Below are 16,055 nucleotides of genomic sequence, written 5' to 3' on the forward strand. Positions count from 1 at the left end.
TAATTCCTTCAGAATCAGGATTGTTGGTAGAATTGGAATTAGTAGTAGTTTTGGTGATTCGGAATTTGAATTGAGTTCGTGAGATATGTCTTATATACGTGGTTGATGTTGCTTGCATCATTTTGGAACGATACGTTACGATTCACAAGGAAAACTGGATTTGAAATTTATTCATTTGAACACCATGGGTTGATGACCTGACCGTGACTTGTGAATATAGTTTTGTTCAAGTGAATGAAATTGAATTTTGTGGCCTTTGTGTGGTGAACTAGTTTTCTTAAGTGTTGGATCGTAGTATGGAGATGGACTGCAGTGAATTTGAGGTTGTTTGTGTTTTAAGTTTAAGTAGGCGGGACACTTAAAGTTTTGAAATGGAGTTTGATCTTGGTCGGTAAATAATGGGGAGATTTAGAGTCAACTCTCTGTAAATGTTATTAGATGAGGGTGTGTTTCTGTGGTGATGGATTTTAGGAGAAATGGTTAAGTGCAATTTTGGGTATTGATTTTAGTGACTTTGTTAGGTATCCATAGTGGTTCAAGTGAATTACTATGTGATATGGAGTTTGATTCGATTTCTGAATCGCTAAATGTTAGGGATTGAATTGTGGTGAGTTTTTGTTGAAACAATTGATAGATGGAATTATCGAGATTCTATAAGAGTGGTAAGAGTAACTCTAAAAACGTGGGTTTTTCCTAGCTAACTCAGGATGTGTTTAGCTTTATAAATCCCTAATCCTATCGATGCAATTGTTGTGTTTGGTTTGACTCAGAGGATCCTAGCTAGACCTCGATGCGACTTAATTGATTGTTGGATTCTTTTTGAGTGATTGTTTTTATTGCATCATTATGAAAGATGTGTGCAGTAGAGTTGTTTATGGTTTTGAAAATAGTATTGGGTGACCAAGGTTCGATCCTTGGTGTTGTTGTTGGTTAAACAAAAAGAAAAGAAAACATGCACACCATCTTATTGAGTTATATTACAAAAAAAAAAAAAAAAAAAAAAAAAAAAAAAAAAAAAAAGGAAAACAAGGACTATGCTATACTAAGCCTAGTCAGCAGCTCCGGATGGATTGAGGCTGAGCTCAAGAGAAACGTTAGAGCCACTGTTGTAACCGCCTGAGCCACCAGAATAGTAACCAAATACGCTACCTTCCTCGGATGTAGTCTTCAGGTTACCAAAGACGTCCTCGCCGTGCACGGGGAACAGAGGAAGAGTTTGAACCTCCTGGTGATCTCCTCCTCGTTGTTGCAGGGATGTTTGTCCTCCTGTTGTGCCAAAAGAGTTGGACTGGTATTAGTGTTGAAGTGTGAGGAAGAATATGAAATAAAATTTAAATCAAGAAATCCTTCATTACCAGTAGAATAGGTGGAACCAAAGTTGAGATCAATGGATCTACCATCATCAGTAGAACTAGTGGACCCAAAATTGATGTCAATGGATCCACCAGCTGGCCCAAAATTGATGTCGATGGATCCACCAGCACCAGTAGAACCAGTGGACCCAAAATTGAGATCAATGGATCTACCAGTACCAAGAGAACTAGTTCCCATGGGCACTGGAGCAGCCTGATTACACCTATTCATCTGCTTCTCTCGAGCCCTGACGTTCTGGAACCAAAAGTAAATGTTCTTACCCTCAACATACCCATACTGGGTCAGCTGGAGACAGATCTCGTGAATCTGCTCTGTAGTTGGGCACTTAAATCCCTTGACGTAGTAAAGATCCTTGAGGATTCTTATTTGTTCTGGAGTAGGAATCCACCTGGTACGGCTTCGCCAGAAATCCACGTTGGCACTACTTCCAGCTGCTTGGGTGTTTCCTCCCTCCTCTGTTGGTTGCTGTTGTTGTGGTTCCATTTGTTGCGGGGTTTGGAGCTCCATTAGTTGCAGAGTTCGTGGCTCTTGGGTCATGGAGTGAGAGGATGTGAAAATCGAGGAATACATGGTTTAGTGTTTGAGGGAGATTTTGTTAGAAGGATTGGAGTTGTTGAACTGGTGATTGGAGATCTGAGATTCTCAGAGGAAAGATGAGATCGAATCTTCAAATGGAAGAAAAGATCTGAGAAAGAAGGATTGAAGATTTGGAGGAAAAGATTGAAGATCTGAAAGTTCAGAGGAAAGATGGGATTGAATCAACTAGATGGGAGAGAAGATCAGAAGAGAAGGATCGAAATTGATGAAGAAAGGATTTGAGAAGAGAAAGGCTGAAGAGTTGAGAGAGAAAGACTTGAGCTCGGAAGAAAATTTCTTTTCTTTTGGAGTGAACAGTTTTTCTCCAGAATGCACCTATTTATAGAACAAGGTGAGCAGATCTCCACCGTTGGATGAACGATCTCAGAATTTGAATCCACGCGTTGGATTAAAGTCATCCGAAAACCCGGAAAAGTTGTTGGCGCGTGGAGAGCGTGTAAGGGGACAGGCCGAACCTCGAGATGCTGTGGCAGACAGCTTTAGCCGAAAGCAGATTTGACTGCCGTAAATCACGGAAGGGATAAGCCGTGACACAAGTGGGCCGTACTTGGGCCTGTCTCGGATCAAGGCATCACTGTAGCTGTGGGTGGAGGCCTGATGGGCCGAGTTTCAGAAACAGTTTTGGACATGATGGGCCGAGTTTCTGAAACAGTTTTGGATGAGTTGGGCCGGATTTCTGTAACAGTTTTGGATACGTTGGGCTGGGTTTCTGCAACAGTCTTGGATGTTTTGGGCCGAATTGTTGAAACAGTTGAAACAGTTGGTTTAAATAAAAGGATTGGTATGGATAATAACGTGAGCAGCCGTGCTCGAGTGGTTGAGTGTACAGTTCGTGTACAAGAGGTCTGAGGTTCGAACCTCGCCTCTCGTTTATTTTTATTATGTTCGTTTATGACATAATAAGTATAAAATTTGTACACATTATATTAAGCACAGCTTGTGCTCCAGTGGTTAGGGGACAAAGGTTTCGTGCGGCAGGTTGAGGTTTCGAACCTTGCCTTCCCCGTTATTTTATTTATGTCACTTATGACATAATAAATATAACACGTGAGCATATATTAATGAAGGCAGCTCTTGCTTCAGTGGTTGGGAGCAAAACCTTTGTGTTTGAGGTCGGGAGTTCGAACCCTACCTCTTACAAATATTTTTGGGTCTCGTATATGCTTGATATACGGACGTATATACGGTATGTACGGTATACATACGTATATACGGTCTGTACGGTATGTATACTTATATACAGTTGTACAGTATGCATACGTATATACGGTCTGTACGGTATGCATACGAATATACAGTTGTACGGTATGCATACGTATATACGATCTGTACGGTATGCATACGTATATACGGTATGTACAATTTCATACCGTAGCCGAGCTGGAAGTTGGTGGGCCAAATAGTAAGCCCAAATAGTAAGCTCGAATAGTAGGCCCAAATGTTAAACCCAAAATGGTTTGGGCCGGTTCGAAATGTGGATGGTCCGATTTCTTCAGGCCCAATTGGCCAGCCCTAGTGCTTAGTCCAAGGATTGAGCAAGCCCAAGTCATCATCATTGGGTGACATAATTTATTGGCGTGCTTTTGGGGATGATTTGTTTTGAGTGATGCATCTCTATGGTTGTGAAGAGTGGTGCATGCTTAAGTTTTACTATGGAGATTTACCGTGATGCTAATTGAGTAGCGAAACACTTTGTGGGAGTGTTTACTGTGCTTGTATGCCAGTACAGAGTGATGATCTATGTGAAGATCTATGTGATGATCTATGTGAAGATCTATGTGAGGATCTATGAGATGATCCATGTGACGATTTTGTGTATGTGATGTGGAGTGTTGTTGAGCAGTTGTTGTGTGAGTTTACGTTTGTGATGAAAGGATTTAGTGGCCATAGGAATGTATTTTTATACAAAGGATTGAGGCTTTGTAGATTACTACAGATTTGGAAAAGATGGAGATTCTATAGTTAGGTCAACCTTAATCGAGAAGAATTGACTTACGCTTAAATTTCGGGACGAAATTTCTTTAAGGAGGGTAGATTGTAATACCCCGGAAAAAAAAAATCCAAATTAAATTCCGTGGATTTTTAGAAATGATTTCACGATAGTAGGAGCGAGTACGAAGCTTGGAGAAGTTGTGGAATTAGTTCGAACGATTTTATTTTCGAAAACGAACGTTTTTAGGGGGTCAACAAAGTTGACTTTTTATACGTTCAAAATTTGGGAAAACTTCCTTCATGAAAGTTGTAGAGCTCGTCGATACGAGTTCGTGGACATGTGGAACGCATTATTCGGAGTTCGTATGATTAAGTTATGAATATTTGAAAATTGGGAATTTTCTATAAATAGGAAAAATTTCTGATTTATTCATTAAGGACGAAACTTTTCTGTTTTTGCGGAATAGTCCCCCGGACTCTCTCTCTCTCTCGATCGAAAACCCTCAGACCCGGCGGGTCGAGCTCGACCCGACCCGGCTTTTTCACCACCCTCCGGCCACCTCCAGCTCAGGACCCGGCGCCTCCCGAACTCGCCGCCGCACGCCCAGTCGCCTGGTGGTATCATCTTGCTCCGCCGCTGCCCCCAGAAGTGGATCGAAGCCCCCCCGAAGCTAGAACCCGACCCGACCGGAAAACCACTTTTCCGGCGTTGCATGGGCCGATCGTTCCCATTTTCGTGATCTCCTCTTCATGCTGATCATCCCCATGTAAGCCTTTCATCACGATTTTGTGTATAGAACGCTAGATCATGGTTTGACTTTTTCGACGTCCCTGATTTAATCTGAAATCTGATCAGACGCACGAGATTAATCCAACTTCAACGCTTGATCTAGGACGATCTAGGCCAAACCAGACTTAGCTCCAGGTATGAAAGTCGACCACCCTTTCATTTTGAACCAGTTTGTAGTTGGTCACTTTGCCATCTGAGGTGGTTGACCGGCGTTGACCGATGCGTTGACCGCCCACTGACCACCGCTTGTGGCGGCGCATCAGACCATATTTCGAGTTTTCATTATCTAGGCGATGATCTATGCATCCATACGAGCGTTTTGATATATAACATGGTCATGTTAGAAAAAGTTGATAAATAGTGGATTTACGTTTTGACGTTACTATTTAACGTTTTTACGTTTATCTTCGGTTTACGATCTGTGAAGATCTGACCATCGGTTTTGCTTCAATTTTGGATATGTTGATCGTATGACTGTCCCGGTGACTTTGTGAGGTCACGGGCGAAGATCCGACCGTTGGATCTTCGTATAATTGAGAAATAGTGATTCGGAAGGCGATTCGTGAGAATCTGACCGTCGGATTTTCATATAATTTTATGGAGATGTTTGTTAGAGTGATTCAAGAAGATCTGAGTCTTCGTGATAATTTTGGAGGATGATCCTAAAGGCGATCCGTGAGGATCCGACCGTTGGATCATCATTAAATTCAGATCCGACCGTTGGATCATCATTAAATTCAGATCCGACCGTTGGATCATCGTATAATTTCGATCTGACCGTTGGATCATCATTAAAATTAGAATCCGACCGTGGGTTTCCGTATATGTGTGCTTTTGAGTTGTTGGCTAAGTTAAGATCATTATTGGATTAGGTGATCGATGGATTTATTTGGCGGACGATTCGTGAGATTGTTAATGGAGCTGTTAAGAAGACGCAGCTGGATTAGAGGTGAGTAAACCTCACGTGGTTCATATTACGAACCCAATATATTTAATTGCTTTATTTTGCAATCATATGAACTATAGTTGGTATTAATGGGCATTCCTGTGTGAATGTCTATCTATATATATATTATTTATGTGAAATAATATGTATTGTTGAAATTGTGAGATATTATGTACTGTTATGGTTGTGTTGAGTTTATTGTTGAAAAGCAACAATATTGTGAGAGGTATTAAATTTATTGTTGAGAAACAATAAATTGTTGATTTGTTGAGATATATTGATCTGTGGAGATCAATAGGTCACGGGGGTGACCATGGCATCTATTAGTGAACCACGCCCTTGTACCGGGTAGGTGGAAACTAATAGCATTAAATCGTGAACCACGCCCTCGCGCCGGGTAGGTGGAAACGATCAGTTAGAGCTCTAGTCTGTCTGCCAAATGTTGAGTGACCTTATGAGGGTAACGGGGAGTGACTCATAAGTGTATAATATTTATATATATATATATTTATATATATATGAGAGTGAGAAAGTGAAGTGGTTTTGTGGTGATCATTGTAATTGTGATGTTTCTACATTTCTATACTTGAGTTAAAGGAAATGTATTTTATTAAATCAACAGTTCTTCTTGTTTACTCATACTGGCTGTAAAAAGCTTACCGGGTTTTGTGTTGTTGCAACTCCCGGTACACTATTCAAATTGTGTAGCGGGTAATCCTACAGGACAGGAGAACCAGGACGGTGATCGTGCGGTTAGAGCAATTGTTAGAGTTTTACAGCAATTGTACGTTGTGAGGTGTGTTATGCTCATTTGAGCTTTACAATATTGCTTGTGAGAGTGAATTGTAATAATGAACTCGAAGTTTCGAGATTTGGATTTTGTAATTGTAATTATTCATGTTTCGGATTTTGAATTTATTATTCAAAATTCGGGGCGTGACACGAAAATCTTTTAGAAATCTCAAATCGACGAATGAAAATAATATGAAATTCCGGAATCACCTCGGAAAAATAATTCGTCGAAAATCAACATAAATTATAAATTCGAATCCGAGCATGACAAATTAATATCCGCAAGTCATAACCGAGATAAACCGTAATCAATCTCTGAAAATCATTATTGAAAGCAAATCCACGAGATAAACCGAAATCAAATTCCGAAATCAATTCATATGCTCGAAAAGTAATATGTTAATTAAATAAAGCAGTAATTCAAGAAAATAAACGCATGCATCATTATTTAAAACAAAAGTCCACTCACAGTACTATTTAGGCGATCATGCGTACGAGTTCCTTCGTCGAGCAATAGCTCGGTACGACGCCCTATACATAAATATAATTCGTGAATAACTATTCTATTTAAATACGATTCTCAAAATCGAATCCTCATAAATCATCTCTCCAATTCTTCTCGGATTCAACCCACGTTCTATCACTGATGCCAATTCGTTAATTTAAAGGTTCCAAGGCAGAACCGAGAGATATCCGGCGGTCGGATTCTCATAAATCGATAACTGAAATTCTGAATTTCCAGGAATTTATAATCGATTCAAAACTTCCCTAATCTTCACAAAACTTCCCTAATCTTCACAAAACTTCATATATAAGCTCCACAACATTTATAGGATTTAATTGGGCTAAAACAGAAATTAAAAACCTACTCTACTCGCCTCCACGTGCCACCAACAGTGGCAGCGCGTGGGTCCCACGCGCCGGCGGCCACCACCTCCGATGACCACCAAAAATTGGCAGCACCACCTATTCAACAGACCCAACATTTTTCACAACTACAAGAAATTCCAATTTTACCTTTAAGTGCTCGAGATTGGCCAGTGAAGAAAAAACCCAGAAATTCCAAGAACCCTAGGATCGAGTTTTGATCGATTCTCCCTCTACACTGTAAATTGTGGCTAAGGCTAGGGGCAAAATGATCCTTGGCAAAAACCGCACATTCGACCGTGGTTTGGTGGCCGGAAACTGCCGGAATCGGAAGAATTACCGGAAAACCCCAATCTGCTACAGTTTTCTTCAAGCCGTCGATTCCCACTTTTCCGGCCAAATCGCCGTGACCCGCTGCTGCTAGCGTGTGGAGGAGAATGAGGCGCGCCGGTGATGACCGTGGCTCGTCCCCAGGTGGCCGGACGGCGGCGAATCGAAAGGAAGAAGGAGAGAGTCCGACGCGGGGGAAGAAGAAAGAGGAAGAGAGAGAAATCGGGGTAGGTTTCCCGAAATGAAAACTGACCCTGGTAACTCGGCTATTTATAGAAAGTTAGCGTGAACAGTAACCATAAACAGTAACCATGAACATAACTTTAATGTTTTGCTTATAACTTTCGCATACGAACTCCGATTTTTACGTACCACATATGCACGCGCTCGATTTAACGTCCTCTACAACTTTCATGAAGGAAACTTTCTCAAATTTTGACCCAAACAAAAGTCAACAATTTAGGGCCACTAAAAGTATTAAAACAAAGTAAAGGTGAAAGTAATTCCTGTTTACCATCCAAAAGACTAGTAGACCGGTAAATTGAGATACGGGACGTAACAAAATATATATCAAGCATCCAAAAAAAATCAGTAAGAAATCGAAATGATAACCATTTCAGATGGATAAAGTAGTCAAAAACTAAGTGGTTTGGACTGAAAGCTTGGATAGAGACTGATAAAGCAAAGCAAAGAGTAGTAGTGTAAGAACTAAGAAGAAGCAGAGAGTAACCTGCTGCTTGTGGGGTGACTATTGAGCCAAGCCCTGCACCCCTGATTAGAGACTCCTCTAATCGAACTTGTATTCTAATTGTTCTTACAGAGCGGAGAGCACTGAATTAGAATGATCGAGAGGTTCACCACATCATTGCATGCAAAGGGAAGGGGAGGTCGCTCGATTCGCAAATTGGTCTGACTCGTAATTCACTCGATGCCAAAATACCATTAACCCCTGCTGCTTTCAGCATGACGGAACTGGAATTACAGTTAACGTCCCATTACCAGTCAACAAAAAGTAACCAGGTTGTGAGGATGATAACTGGCCACGTCAGTGGGGCCCCTTTGGTCTACAAAATTTTTGGTCCATGGGGGAAATTATAAATCTAGGAATCCGTTTTGGTTATTTTTTACGTTCTTAGAGAAATTTGAGGTTTATATTTAAAAATTAACCAATGCACAAACAGCATCTCGAAGAGACAGACGTATCACATATGACATGTAATAAAGAAACAAACGATTTTCCGGTCAAGAATCCCAAAGCTTTATGTTTGAATAAACACGCGAGCTAAACAGTGGAGGCAGTCACTGTTTACTCCGTAGACATCAATTACGTTCCGCAAGAGGCTGGACGGCGGTCAGTCGACCCAAGTATCCAGACACCTCCGGCGCACTCAGGGGCGGAACTAGGATTTGATATTGGGGGGGGGGGGGGTCCATACATAAAGTAACGATCATATAACCGAATTATTAAGTTCGAATAAAAAAAAAAAAACAACAGTATGACAATAATTTAAAAATCTTATTCGATCAATAGAATTCATAAGCAATAAGCCAACAATCAAGAAAAAATAAAACAATAATTCCATCGACTCAAAACATAACTCGAATGGTACAAGAATCTAGTCGAGGGTTTGATCGATGAAATAGTAAATTTATATAAGAAAGTAACAAAAATATGATACAGCAAAAAAAAAATAAAAGGTATCGCAAAATACCTTAATACCTTTCGCAGGCTCGGTGGCTTGGTGCAGATTAAGAGAGTTAAAAAAAGAGTTAAATACTGTTTACCCCCTATATTTATAGGGTTTCATCGTTTCAGTCCCTGACCTTCGAATTTCACCTAAAAAGTCCCTGAACTCCCAATTTCCTCCCAATTGGTCCTTGTCGTCAAAGACTCTGTTATCTTGCTGACGTGGCGGTCGTTTTCCCCCTACAAAGTCTATTATACCCTCACTTATTCAGTTTTTTTAATTAATTTTATTCTCTCTCTCTGTTTTTTTTTTACCTCTTCGATCTTCTTCCACATAGAGCGTCTTCTTCTTCCAAAAACAAACCCAAAATAAACCCAGCTCTCTCTCTCTCCATCTCTAGACCTTCAACGACACCAACGTCAGCCAAAATGGTGACGTTTCCAACCGCGCCGCCCTTCTCGCTCTCCGCTCTCCGCTCTCCGCTCCGCACCAGACCCCTGTAGCTTACTGGTTTTGCCCCAAGACGACGAAGATGACCCTTTTCTCTCTACCTTCTTCTTCTTCACACCCAAATTAATCACCATAACCACCACTGAGCTCTCTCTCCATACCCAACCATCAATCCCATTGCAATCAACACCAAGCCTAAATGGCTTCATATCTTCATGAAATTACCCTTTACATTCTCAGAAAACCCACTTCATCACTTTAGATTTACTAGGCCTGATCTGGAAATACATAGTGGAGAATGAACAACTCTTTCATTCTTACGAAACTCTGCTCGTCAGCTAACTTCGGCGTCTAAAAACTCCATCTTCTGTTGCTCAGATAGTCACGACTTCTTCATAAACGTTGTTCAAAATCGAGTCTTCTAAACTGTCTTCAAATTTCATGAAAATCCAACGGTTGAATCTTCCAAAATCAAGGTAAAACCAATGACTGTTCATACAAAATTCTGTTTTGAGATGAAATGATGAATTGGCTCCAATTCGTATTTACATGTCCTATTTCCTTTCAAATCCAGTCCCTCTTCAAAATGGGTCGAGTTCTTCTCTTGAGATTGAATTCAATTCATGAAGTACTCATTTCAATCTTGAGCAAGTTGAAGCCATCAAGGAGAGAGAGAGGCAAAAGGAGAACATATGCAATCTGGGTACCCCACCCAGCCCAACACCAACGCCGCCCAAGCCGCCCAGCACCCGCCGAAACCCACCTATCTGCTCTGGGTATTTGAGTTTTTGGTAAGATTTTGATGGGTGAAGTGTTTTGATTCAAAATCTCATTTGGGTATTTGAGTTTTTGTGAGGTTTTCTATCAAGATCGAATTTTTGGGTTTATGTTAGTTTTGGGGCACACATTTTGATTGGAATTGGGTCTGGTGTGGTTTGGAATGAAGAAAGTGATGGAACTGTATTTGATTGAGCTCACTAAGGTGTGAATGAATCGAAAAAAATTGAATTGAATTAGGTGAGGTTGGTATTTGTTATTTGTGATTATATGGAAAGTGTTGATGTAATGAAAGTTGCATGCAAGTAATTATAGTTTATTAATCATCGGACATGGTTCTGCTGCAGTTAACGAAATCCGGGATCTAGTGATGATTCTGGTCATGGGTATGCATATCCTCGGTCCAGCGAGAAAATACTGGAGGATGAGAGCTTCCGGATAATAGAGGGTCTTTAACCAGACGGAGATCAGGAGAGATGTGGAAGAAGAAGAGGTAAAAAGAAAAAAAAGAAGAATAAAATTAATTAAAAAAAAAGAAAAAGTAAGTGAGGGTATAATAGACTTTTTAGGGGGGAAACGACCGCCACGTCAGCAAGATAACGGAGACTTTGACGGATGCTTGACGGCAGGGACCAATTGGGAGTTCAGGGACTTTTTAGGTGAAATTCGAAGGTCAGGGACTGAAATGATGAAACCCTATAAGTATAGGGACCCTATAAGTATAGGGAGTAAATAATATTTAACTCTTAAAAAAAAAACCAAGTTACCAGGGTGGAATACAAAGCATTTGTATTGCAAAATATATAGACATAAAAGCATAAAACTACCAAAATTCCTTGATCAAAGCAATTTCCGTTCAAATCCTAATGACCTAGGAAATAGGAATAATTATTTATTATTACTTTGACTTCTATTTCTTATCTTATTGCTTTTTTAATATTATTTTGTTATTTTTTTAAGTAGAGACAAGATACTAGACTCCAAACACACCCTATGGGTGTGAGTAATTATGTGGGAAGTTATTCCACATAATGTGGGGAAAATTGCTGCACATATTTTATTTTTGATTTTTGATTTTTTTTTGTTAAATTTCTTTTGTTTTTCTTTCATTTGTGAATTGACCATTTTGTCTTTCTCAAATATTTCAGTTCAAATGTTTTTTAATATTTAAGGGATATTTTGATAAAATTTTTCTGTTTTGGCTGACAAACTCTCTTCTCTTAATAATAATATAGATATAATTATATATGTGTCAGCCGAAAAGCTAGGGGGGTCCGGACCCCTTTGGGCCGAACAGTAGTTCCGCCCCTGGGCGCACAACTACCGACGCAACCATTGAGCAGTGCCAGTGGGCTTTGATTTCTTTGTTCCCAGACAATTCAACAGTCTGATTGGCTCCAACATAATAGAGGGACTTTTGTGCTTGTAATTTGCAGCATGCAGAATTTGCAGGGAGGAAACAACAATATGGCCCAAGACCCAACTGAAGAGGCAGAGTATGCTGTTCATCACAATACTCTGTGTATGTGAATGCTTAAGTTTAGTTGACTATGTCTTTGTCTGTTGTCTCTCAGCAGTACCCTGCATAGTATATTCCCTCCCTCCCATTTGAAATTTTCTGCTGATATTATATGCATTAAACAAGTCCTATAATCACAATACGCGTTTCAACTAATCAATGGAACCAACCCACCCTGTCTTCTACTTAACATTAACTAATCATCCACATTGTTTAATCAAATTCCCCAATCCTCTCCAAGACTACTACTACTCTTCTCTTCTCCCACCTCCTGATATCAACTCATCTGCCAAGTTTTTGTCTTTGTATTGATCATGGGACAAGAAACTAGGAGACTCGCCGATGAGTATGAGGTAGCTGAGATTTTAGGGAGAGGAGGATTCTCAGTAGTCAGGAAAGGCATTAGTAGAAAAGCAGGTACCAGTGACAAAAACAATGTTGCCATCAAAACACTCAAAAGACCATTTGGGGGATCTTCCTCTTCCTCTTCCTCATCCAAAAACTCTTCATTTAATCCTGGTTTGGAGCAGGGCTTCCCAGTCCCGACTAGGAAACAAGTCTCTATATCTAATGTTTTGCTCACAAATGAAATCTTGGTCATGAGGAAGATAGTTGAGAATGTCTCGCCCCATCCGAATGTGATTGACCTCTATGATGTGTATGAGGATGAGAATGGGGTTCACCTTGTGCTGGAGCTTTGTTCTGGTGGCGAACTCTTTGATAGGATTGTGAAGCAAGAGAGGTACTCTGAGGCAGGGGCTGCAGCTGTGGTCAGGCAGATTGCACAGGGCTTAGCTGCTCTGCACAAGTCAAATATTGTTCATAGGGATTTGAAGCCTGAGAATTGTCTCTTCTTAAATAGTAGTGATGATTCTCCATTGAAGATCATGGACTTCGGGCTCAGTTCTGTTGAAGAGTTTACTGACCCTGTTGTTGGCTTGTTTGGTTCCATTGATTATGTCTCACCAGAGGCTCTTTCTCAGGGACAAATCACTTGTAAAAGTGATATGTGGGCTCTCGGTGTAATCTTGTATATCCTTCTCTCTGGGTATGTGTGTATGTAGATATTTAGTTATACATGATTTTTACTAGTTTATATTTCCTTTTAAAATGTTATATAAACACTTTTGAACCAAAACAAATGTGGATTTTAAGAACTTGTTATCTTGCTAGTGGAATTAAGCACCCTAAGTTGTCTGATTGCAGTACAAGCTTCAAAAGATATACAGTGTTCTTCAAGACTGCAATTTTAATAGAATGCCAACATTATAATAGCTTCAAGATCCAATGAAGCTTTTCAGTAATTTGCTAAAACTACACAATTAATGGAGTTGGTTCCTCTGAGATTAAGAAAAAGGGTGGGTAGAGGGATTAGTTTTTCTAGTCTCATAATGATATAGTTCTTGTCTTTCTTATGACTGTCCTCTTTATTTTCTTCTATCCAAACATAAGATTGTTCAATTAGTAGTTTCTGGCATATGTCAATCCAATTGTTAGATTCCCGAGTTTCTTCTGCTCAATTTAACAACCAACCCACTTAGTTGAGAAATTTCCATGTCAATGACTCAGTCTTTCAAAGCCCTATCAACTTGTCATGAAAATGTTTCACGCTCTGTAGTTTCTGATCTTCTAGGACCTTAATATGTATTCTTTTACTACAATATAGGTACCCACCTTTTATTGCTCAGTCGAATCGGCAGAAGCAGCAGATGATAATGGCCGTAAGTGATCAAACCATTTACATTCTATTCATATGTTTTTATATGTTAACATGATGTTCATTTTAACAGTTTTGTTTTAAAGTACAAGAGATAATATATACTTTCTCCTGCAGGGAGAATTCAGCTTTTACGAGAAAACTTGGAAGGGAATTTCCTTATCAGCGAAGCAATTAATATCAGACCTCCTCAAAGTTGACCCTGAAAAGAGACCTAGTGCTCAAGAGGTATGGGGGTAGTTTGCATGCAGGGTTACTAGTATTGATGTTGACTGAAATGTCAAGGCATAAGGATAAGAAATACTGTTAACTAGACTGTGAAGGATATTATGGATCACTATTTAGTACTGCAATTAGTGCTCTAGACTTCATATATAGTTCTACGCTATAATCTGTATATATTAATCCAGCAGTTCTTGGTTACTAAAGATGTTCTCTTCCAGATTTATGAGAAACCATAACACTTTGACTATTTCAAATCTTGTGGAATCAACAGCTTCTGGACCATCCATGGGTTGTAGGTCTTTCAGCCAGAGAGGACCAAATGGATGCTGAGATTGTTTCACGACTGCAGAGTTTTAATGCTCGACGCAAACTCCGTGCTGCAGCAATAGCTAGTGTGTGGACAAGCTCCATTTTCTTGAGGACAAAGAAGCTCAAATCATTGCTAGGGTCCCATGACCTTAAACAGGAGGAAATCCAGAACCTGAGTTTGCATTTTAAGAAAATGTGAGTAGTCAAAAGCAGATTTGCACCTTATTACTTCGTCTGTGCATGTTGTGATGAAATGCATGTTAGTCATAGACAACTATCAGTACACAGCATTCAGTCTCTGCTAAAAAGTTGCATGAAAGTATATATACGTTACTAGAGAATGTTCTATCGTCTATGTCTGGAATTCTAGGCTGTCAAACTGTCAATCTGATTCAAGTACATTTTATTTAAGCATGAGTCCACGAGATCGACAATACAGATCAGTGGTCTGTCAAAATGACTTAAAAAAAAATTAATTATGGAGATAACCAAATGACAAATGAAATTCTGTTTGAGTCACCAATTTTGGGCTAGACAATACTAAATTACTTTGGCATGAGCCTTATTTCTAGGCTTAAGTTCTTAACCAATATTTATAATTTCTGATCAAGAATGCCAACTTGGAAAAATACAGATGTGTAAAGGGTGATAATGCAACTCTGTCTGAATTTGTGGAGGTGCTGAAAGCAATGAAAATGTCATCACTGGTCCCTCTAGCACCCCGTATTTTCGACCTATTTGACAACAACCGAGATGGAACAGTAGACATGCGAGAGATACTCTGTGGTTTCTCTAGTCTCAAGAATTCACGAGGAGATGATGCTCTCCGCCTGTGCTTCCAGGTGCATTCTCCTTTTCTGTGTCTCCATTGTTATTAGTACAGTCACTTAAACAAAAGCTCACTCAGCTGAACTATTTCTGGTTCATTTTGGAATTTCTAGTATTATTTCAACCCCATATAGTTTTTACTAGCAAAATGATTTCTCTCTTGCTCTACCTTTTCACTATTATAGTTCGTTGAAGTTGATATCAATCGTCCCTCTCTTTTTTCTTGCAAGCAGATGTATGATACAGATCGATCAGGATGCATCAGTAAAGAAGAAGTGGCATCTATGCTCAGGGTAATCCTCTTCCTTCCTCTTATGGAATTTATCTACATTAGTTGCTGGTTTCACCTGAGAATAAGATTGTATAACGTAAGTAAATTATATTGAGCAGGCTTTGCCAGATGACTGCCTTCCAGCTGATATTACAGAACCTGGGAAATTGGATGAAATTTTTGATCGAATGGATGCCAACAGCGACGGAAAAGTTACCTTTGATGAGTTCAAAGCTGCCATGCAGAGAGACAGTTCTCTCCAAGATGTAGTCCTCTCCTCTCTTCGGCCACTATAGCTACTTAGCTCTTCCTATCATCAAACTTCCACACTTCTAATAGTTTTAAATCTTTCTTATGTTAAGAGGCAAGGTGGTGAAGAACAATGACCAAAAAACTGAGATGTATTTCATTGATAATAGGGTCTCTATATATAGAGGATTACATGTACAATCGTCTTCCTTAGTAAGAAATCCTATACACAAATAGGAGATCAATACAATATATTTTTCTATTACATCTAGGGTAAATAACCCTATTTGAGATAGGCACATAAATATTAGATTTCTTGCAACACTCCTCCTTGTGCCGTCCAAACAAAACTCCAAAAATATATAAGAGATTTTCAATATCCTGCTCAATCTTA

At 39.6% G+C, this 16,055-nt stretch overlaps 1 protein-coding gene across 1 annotated transcript; it reads left to right on the forward strand.

The window, feature by feature from the left end:
- The first annotated feature begins 9,680 nt into the window (after window positions 1-9,680).
- On the forward strand, window positions 9,681-15,895 carry LOC133706450 (calcium and calcium/calmodulin-dependent serine/threonine-protein kinase-like). Its single transcript, XM_062131988.1, has 10 exons — window positions 9,681-10,242; window positions 10,341-10,557; window positions 10,891-11,036; window positions 11,980-13,110; window positions 13,729-13,783; window positions 13,897-14,007; window positions 14,276-14,508; window positions 14,948-15,155; window positions 15,375-15,434; window positions 15,532-15,895. Exons 4-10 carry the CDS (start codon window positions 12,377-12,379, stop codon window positions 15,706-15,708), a joined length of 1,578 nt encoding a protein of 525 aa, XP_061987972.1. The 5' UTR covers window positions 9,681-10,242; window positions 10,341-10,557; window positions 10,891-11,036; window positions 11,980-12,376; the 3' UTR covers window positions 15,709-15,895.
- Window positions 15,896-16,055: the final 160 nt, after the last annotated feature.

This window comes from Rosa rugosa, chromosome 4 (assembly GCF_958449725.1).
Source record: "Rosa rugosa chromosome 4, drRosRugo1.1, whole genome shotgun sequence".
In the NCBI taxonomy this organism is placed as follows: domain Eukaryota; kingdom Viridiplantae; phylum Streptophyta; class Magnoliopsida; order Rosales; family Rosaceae; genus Rosa; species Rosa rugosa.

Excerpts from the sequence above, each read along its gene's own strand:
- LOC133706450 (XM_062131988.1), top strand. The coding sequence starts at position 12,377 with ATGGGACAAGAAACTAGGAGACTCGCCGATGAGTATGAGGTAGCTGAG. Across the intron at positions 14,509-14,947 it reads AGTTTGCATTTTAAGAAAAT|ATGTGTAAAGGGTGATAATG; the intron begins GTGAGTAGTCAA and ends GGAAAAATACAG. Across the intron at positions 15,156-15,374 it reads CTCTCCGCCTGTGCTTCCAG|ATGTATGATACAGATCGATC; the intron begins GTGCATTCTCCT and ends TCTTGCAAGCAG.